Raw genomic sequence first — 7,588 nt, forward strand, 5'->3', positions numbered from 1 at the left:
GGAACAGAGCTTGGGATCACGTGATTATACGTTTCACTTTGGGATGTGCTTAGACAACATCATGGCCTTACAAGTGTAAACATCATAACACAGCAACGATTTACCATGGTTGCATAACATGATCAATCAATGGTGAGTGCGCTGTTGTCTGTAGTAACAAGCAACAAGTAAGGACTCGGAGGCCATCAACATGGAGGCAACATCAGTGATAACACAATCCCTGTCCCTATTACAATAAGGGGACAGGGATTGTCCCCTTATTGTCCCCTTATTTAAAAGGGACAGGGATTTGCGTTAGTGTAGGCTAACGTTGCTGACAGAAGTCTCACATGACTTGAACAACTTATAATAATCTTGATGACAAACTTAACTATGAAATAACAGGAATTGACTCAACTTGAACTTTAACAACATTATCTAATGATTCACTTGAGTGTGTTCACATGAAAGTATTTATTATCTTATTTATTATTTTACAGAGGTTGAACTTAAATGTGTATTTTGTGTGTGTGTGCATGTGTATGTGTGTGAATTTGTCCTTTGTGAGAAAGTTTGCTGCTTGTGTCACACATATACACCTTTTAAGATACACCCATTTCTCTGGCAATTATTTCTTATTACCCTGCAATTAAATTACACATTTTGTCATGCAGTTGTTAAAAACACAAAATTCTATGTTTAAATTGTACACCCTGTTCAATATTTGTCCAATAAGATATGTCAACAAAATGGACTTTTTCTCACAATGGACCCTTCAGTATCGAATGTTACATTTTTTTTACTCTTTTTCATTCAGTTAAGTATTTTTTACAGTGAAGGAAAACCACACTGAGTTAGCTCTGAAATATTAATACATACAATTATATAATTATATATAGTTATATAATTAGCTAACCGTATATATATATTAATGAACATAAAATATTGATCCTTGCTAAAGCTATTCATAACTGTAAACCATGATGTTTGGCCATAAAACAGACATACACAATGAGACAAAATACAAAAACTGCATTCCTACACTTTAAAGTTAATAAAAATGACTCTAAAATAGTATAATTATAAGAACTGTACAAAACACATAAAGAAAAATGCAACTGCAAACATTATAAGCAACCACACTTGAGTATTTAGAGTAAATTTAAAATATCATGTTGAGGTTTGAGGTTCTTGCTGCCGTTCAGATCTTCTGAACTGCATTTTTCGATTTTTCCACACACACACACTGCTTCACCTCCCACACCTGCTCTATTTGGTCAGGTATTTGGCCACAGTTTTGTAGGCAATGAGGATCTCTTCATTCTTTGGGCAGGTGTGACGAAACTCGTCGCGTTTGTAGGCATTCTCCAGGTATTGTGTCAGACCTTTCAGCTGTGTAGGGATATCAAAGTTGCGATACTCCTTACACACCACCTGAGAGGAAAGGGGTTTTATTACACTGGGAGAATAAATGCAATTTCTTCAATATATACACCTTTTCTGTACTTCATGCCTTTAAAGTCAAGAGACTTCTGAACTCTGTTCACCTTCACAATGTTGAGTTTGGGCAACAGGTTGCAGTCTGCCAGAGTGAGGGAATCTCCATCCAGGTAGAGGCGTGAAGACTTAGTGATGTTTGGGTCCTTCTGCTGCTCATAAGGTAGCGGCGTCTCAAGGTACATGTTGAGCTTTATCAGAGTGGTCAGAAATTTCTTCTCGAGCACTAGAGACACCAGACATGTGTAAATAATACCACACAGCCTTTGGGATCAACGTTTATACAGCAGAAGTTTCATCAATCTTTGGACGTTGCCTCACTGTCATTCAACCCGGGATTCGGGTTCTTAATATACGCTGAAAATTTTCTGAAGATGTCTTCTCCTGCTTCATTGGATTTCTTGTATTTGCAGCACAATTTGGGGAATCTGTGTTTGGTAAACAAGCACATGGAAAATGTGACTGAACGCTCGGAGTCATGAATGAACACGTAGATGCACCTTACTTACTTTGGTGGGGCTAGGGTCTCCTCCAGGAACTCCTCGATCTTGTTGGTGTCTGTTTTGACTTCATCATTGTAGAGGAGGAAAGGAGGTTGAGATCCAGGAGCCAATTCTTTCAGCACCTCAGGTGCCCTTCAGATAAAAAAAACAATGAAAATGTATCAATAGAGTAAAAAAGTTTAAAAAAATATATATTGATTCATTTTTTACTTTAAAACTATATCACTGTGGACAAAACAATAAACATATTTGCTCTGAAGGCTGAATCAAAAAGTCACAGGACAGCATCCTCTGGTGGCACAAAACTGTTTCAGTGGATGTTTTTGTATAAACATTGGTGCCATAAGTGGATCTACTCCAGGTTTATGATAAAGACATTTTCTATAAGAGACAAAAGGGGAAAAAATAAATAAAAACACCAAAAGGTGGAATTCCTGAGCCTCTAGAACAAGAGGGCTTACAAAGCTATCTCAAATAACATTCTTCAAAAGATGAAAAAAACTGATAAACTGAACTAAAATAGCACAAACAATGCCTGAAGAGATCTCATTTGAAGCATACTGCATCACTGATAAAACAGGTGGAGGTAGTGTGGGAACAAATTAGCTCTAGTGCCAAGACTAGAGCTAATTCTTTGGTATGTTTGGATAATACCTCAACAGTATCAAGATGGTGCTAGAAAACGTGTTCCAACAACCAGCCAGAACATGAGGCAAAACCACGTTTCTGGGAGTAAATCAGCATCTCCCGTCTCCATTTGATTATTTGTTGAAAACAAACATCTGGTGACAAACGGCTGAAAACAGCTGCTAAGGACATTTCAAATCTCAAAGGAATTAACACTTTTTCATTTTCAGGCAAATATTTTATTATTTATTTATTTTTTTATAAGTATTTATTATTTAATTATTTATTTCTTCATGAAGTCTATTAAAAGAAATTTGTTTGTGTGTGCTGACTTTAAAAATCTCAATCTAAGTCTAAATCTAACCCACATAAGGATAACATCAGCCTTTGAGGACAGATTTAAAAGAGGCCTCCTCACTCAGGTTCGTTCTTATTATGAATATAAATTTACAGTTTTTGGTTGATTTTCTGATTCTTTACTTATTCCGTGAAGAGAAAGGTTAGCAAATTTACAGAAATGAGAATGTGACGATGCCATACATCAGATCACATCTGCATAAACCAGATTAAAAAGAGTGGATTATAGAGATTAAACACCTGCATGCAGATTTAACTAATCAGTGGTAAAATGTGCTTGTATTTGGCACAAATCTGCTGTAATTTTGCACATTTGCTAAGATAATTGTTTTATGTAAAATAGTGAAAAAATATCTAAAACCAGTTTTGCACACAGTTTAGAAATTTTAGGGTTAGATGAAAATATGCTTCTGCATTGGTCTATTGTTGAGTCATCTTAACTGGACCATTAGAAATCCCCCCTGATTCTTTAAAGGCACACAATTCAATTCAAGTTTATTTATATAGCGCCAAATCAGGACAAGTCGTCTCAAGGCACTTCACACAGTAAACATTCCAATCGAGGTCAGTTCATGAAGCCGATCAGACAAACGTTTCCTATATAAGGAACCCAGCAAATTGCATCAAGTCACTGAGTAGTGTCAGTGACTTTACAGCAATCCTCATACTAAGCAAGCATTTAGCGACAGTGGAGAGTAAAACTCCCTTTTAACAGGAAGAAACCTCCAGAGGATGGCTCAGTATAAGCAGCCATATGCCACGACTCAGAGGATCGAGAAGACGGAGCAGACACACACACACACACAAACCAACCCCCCTCCCCCCACCCACCCACACACACACACTCACACACCAACACCCACCCACACACACTTACACAACATGTAGACCAAGTAGTAATTCTATGGTTACATTGTGATTTCTTAGTAAATATTCCATTTAGTAAGAGATCAACTTTATTGCATTTATCCTAGTGAATCTATAATTAATTCAACAGGTAAACTAGTAGTAGCACATTCAGTGTTTAAACTAGGCTGTTTTGGCTTGCTTTTAGCACCTCCTAGTGTCCGTGCAGTAGAACCAAAAGCCAAAGGTATCTCCTTGCTGTGCGTTCGTCTTTTTAGCACCTTAATCTAAACTGCTGAAATGTCTCCCCTGCATTCATCAGTGTCTACAGGAGTGATTCATCACTAAATTAAACAAATCCGCTAAAACATGCAGGAAACGTGTTAGAACCAGACTGCAGTGCCAGGTATAAGCTCTTTTTGTTTCCTACATAGGGACGATAGAGGCTGGATGGCCTTTTATTATCCCTGTAAACCAGGGGTATTCAATTCTGGTCCAGGAGGGCCGATATCAAGTACATTTTAGTGGTTTCTCTGCTCCAACACACTTGATTCAGTAGTCGAATCACCTGTGCAGCAGCTTATCAGGCTCTGCAGAAGCCTGTTACTTGCCTGCTGACTGAAATCAGGTGTGTTGGAGCAGGGTTAAAACTAAAAGGAGCAGAGTTAAAACTAAAACGTGCTGGATACAGGCCCACCAGGCCCAGGATTGAATGCCCCTGCTGTGAAGGGTTATTTTATCACATGCTGGCACAAGAAAATTATTTTAAAATATGAAAAGGTTGCAAAGTATGGCTTTAAAATCACATCTCTTTGACTGCTGTCTAGTACAGGTAAGACACTGACTACACATAAGTGCTCTACACAACCCCACCTTAAAAATAAAGCAAGATGCATTCTTATGAAAGTTCATCTGAGGAAAGAGGAAACTCATAATAGAAAATCTGTTGGAGATAATCACAAAAGAAGAAAGGGCTTGTAAAGTTCCTGGAAAGGAACTCATTTATCTCCCAGACATCGATTCTAGGCTGTAAAGAGAAACTTCATTCTGTTTTTCATGCTCATCACCAGAAATCTCTCACACATAACATCTAGCAAGCGATGACACCCCAAGACAAGATCAAGGATGAGCTCCTGAGAAGTTGGGCTCTCACCTCCGCATGTCGACAGTCGTGAGGGTAAAGCTGGCCCCTTTCAGCCAAAGAATCATGAAGAGCCTCTGACAGAAGGGACAGTTCCCAACGCTTTCAGCATCGTCACTGGCCTGAAAATTTAAGAACAAACTAATTATGAGCAGAAATAAACACTTAAAGCACTGAGGTATGTTGTACAGCACATAGCAACGCTGGTTCAGGTCTGTTAAGAGTCTGAACAAATAGGATGTCCACACAGGTTTTCCTACCAAGCCTTCCCCACTCTGCTTGTTTAAAGCAGCTTTAAATGCTTATTTCATTTGGACAGTTCAAGCTGCACTGAATCATCGTTAGATAAATTTAATTGCAATGGTTACCTTCGTCTGAATCCAAAAAATTGGAGAAAAACAACAAGTGGCAACTAAACCCAAAGAAGAAACATTGGTTCATTTTGACATTTGCCTTACAAAAGCTCTAAATCTTGTGAATAAAAAGTACTGATTTAGATCAATTTTAGTAAAAAGATTGCAGCATTTCTGACCACCATTAGGGTTTGCTGCTATAATTCAAAATAAATCTAACAATTACTTGTACACAGGTACACAAGTGCTTTTTATTTTACAGTTCAGTTAGAAAATCATCATTTTCAGTCTTACCTTAACAAAGAGCTCAATTTTTGGAGTCTCGGCCATCTTTCTTTCCTTCTGTCTGATCGCGCCTGTCTTTGCAGCGTTCACCCAGTGTTTGTGTCTGTTTAAAATTGAAAACACTTTGATAATAAAGCTGTAATAACCCCTTCACAAGTCTTACATACTTTTCACCACACTGGCAAAACTGGTCATGAGGTGTGGTGTTAAAGGCTGTACTCACACTGATGGGGATCGTCTGTCCAGACAACAAGAATACCACCTTATGACTGAGTCATTTTACTCCTCGTCTCTACTTGTTTGTCTGTTTTGTTTGTGTCTCACCACACCTCAGAGGTCTGAAGTAGCAGCCGACACCTCCCTCCAGTTTTACTGGTCAGACCTGCAAATCTGGATCTAGGACTGCAGCCTTCCAGCACAATCTATGCAAGACATCTGCCTTTTTCATTGAGAGAACTTTGATCTGTCCCAGGCCGGCTCTGGTTTGCTCTTTCACAGTTCTTCTCAATCAAAATAAGATCAAAATAAGCTAGAAGCATTAGTGAGTAGGCTACAGATATTGGATGTTTCAGTTTGCATCAATCTCCACCTTGACATTGATCATGTTGTGTAAATGAAATGTAATCTGGTTACATTTGCTGGTTGTTTGACAGAAAACTGCTGAAAACAGGCCAAGGAACACAGCAGGAAGCCCAAGGAACGGATCCCTGACAATTCTGGTTCAATGATGCGCTGGAAAACAGTTTAGCTTAAAACACTTTTTTATGCCTCTTAATGACATTCTAAAATAGTAAAGTTATAAATATATTGAGACGATTTTAACACATTGGTCTAAAAATGTCCACCAATACAACACATTTTCACTCCCAGCATGTCAAAAACAAACGCTTGGTCAGCCACCCTCCGCGTCAGACCCCTGATGCCAAAAGTGCCCTTTTTCGTCACTTATGTGCGAATAGGGGTTTTTCCCTTTTCTGACTGCAGATCCCAATGCAGCGTAAAACTGACACGATGGGATGTCCGCTGATGCGGCACCGAACCAGCTCATTGCACCTCACCCTAACCTTATCCTCTTGTTATTTAACCTTCCCCTCACCCCTATCCTAACCTTATCCATCTTGCTAGCGAACATGTTAGTGATGTGTTGGTCGCTCTAAAAGCCGGCTCTATGAAGTGAACGGCGGGAGCCGCCTCGTCATTGGTCGGGTTTGGACCGAGGCAACACGAGGGGGAGATTTCAACTACCAAGGTGGAGGTTAAAAGTAAAGGGTATTTGTAACCTCCCCCTTGCCAGATGGTATGTTCTAACGTTCCCCTTGGGTTGCAAATACGAAAATTCACAGTCAGAATGCATGGGAAACAAATGCTTGATTACAGTGAGAGTAACGCTTTAGGTAGCAAGAGGGTTAAGGTTAGGAAGAGGGTGAGGGAAAGGTTATAAATAGTAAAATGTTAAGGTTTAGGTGCGGTCAAATGAGCTGGTTCGCTGCCGCATCAGCGGACATCCCATCGCGTCAGTTTTACGCTGCATTGGGATCTGCAGTCAGAAAAGGGAAAAACCCCTTTTCGCAAATAAGTGACAAAAAGGGCACTTTTGGCGTCAGGGGTCTGATGCGCAGGGTGGCTGACCAAGCGTTTGTATTTGACGCGCTGGGAGTGAGAATGTGTTGACCAATAACACAGTTCAAACCAAAAGCAACTACTGGACCATCAAAAGATGTTTGGACCTAGAAAACAGCGACTGGTGTTTAGCGCTCTCTTGTTTCCTCTGGTATTGTGGGTTTTCGGTTCCACCAGAAGCATCTCAGGGCAGACACCCGAGGGGAGGGGTGACTGTTCTGTGACCCCGTTAGTGTTCAAAAACCTAGCTTGTTTGCAGATTTGCTATTGCAGCTTTAAATCTGACTGGTTTTATCATCTTGCCTCTAACTGGTTAACAGCAATACAACTCCTCCACTGCAGCCTTGGTGTTATATTTTGACAGCTAGTTTGCGCCTAAA

The 7,588-nt window shown here is 39.6% G+C and overlaps 1 protein-coding gene across 2 annotated transcripts; it reads right to left on the reverse strand.

Annotated features, from left to right (window-relative positions):
* Positions 1-434: 434 nt before the first annotated feature.
* clic3 (chloride intracellular channel 3) lies at positions 435-5,925 on the reverse strand. 2 transcript variants are annotated; one of them, XM_015977249.3, is made up of 7 exons: positions 5,812-5,925; positions 5,598-5,691; positions 4,963-5,072; positions 1,986-2,111; positions 1,798-1,904; positions 1,527-1,702; positions 435-1,413 (listed from the first exon to the last, which is right to left on the reverse strand). In XM_015977249.3, exons 2-7 carry the CDS (start codon positions 5,631-5,633, stop codon positions 1,249-1,251), a joined length of 720 nt encoding a protein of 239 aa, XP_015832735.1. In that variant the 5' UTR covers positions 5,634-5,691; positions 5,812-5,925; the 3' UTR covers positions 435-1,248. The 2 variants fall into 2 exon arrangements, with proteins under 2 accessions (XP_015832735.1, XP_054600219.1); XM_054744244.2 differs by lacking the exon at positions 5,812-5,925 and having other exon boundaries at positions 5,598-5,805.
* Positions 5,926-7,588: the final 1,663 nt, after the last annotated feature.

This window comes from Nothobranchius furzeri, chromosome 6 (assembly GCF_043380555.1).
Source record: "Nothobranchius furzeri strain GRZ-AD chromosome 6, NfurGRZ-RIMD1, whole genome shotgun sequence".
NCBI classification, from domain to species: Eukaryota; Metazoa; Chordata; class Actinopteri; order Cyprinodontiformes; family Nothobranchiidae; genus Nothobranchius; species Nothobranchius furzeri.

What these genes read in the sequence shown, in the direction of transcription:
- clic3 (XM_015977249.3), bottom strand. Translation starts at nt 5,633, where the DNA reads ATGGCCGAGACTCCAAAAATTGAGCTCTTTGTTAAG. An exon ending in AAATTGAGCTCTTTGTTAAG is followed by an intron (nt 5,073 to 5,597) that starts GTAAGACTGAAA and finishes TTAAATTTTCAG; the next exon opens with GCCAGTGACGATGCTGAAAG. An exon ending in GAGACCCTAGCCCCACCAAA is followed by an intron (nt 1,905 to 1,985) that starts GTAAGTAAGGTG and finishes TACCAAACACAG; the next exon opens with ATTCCCCAAATTGTGCTGCA.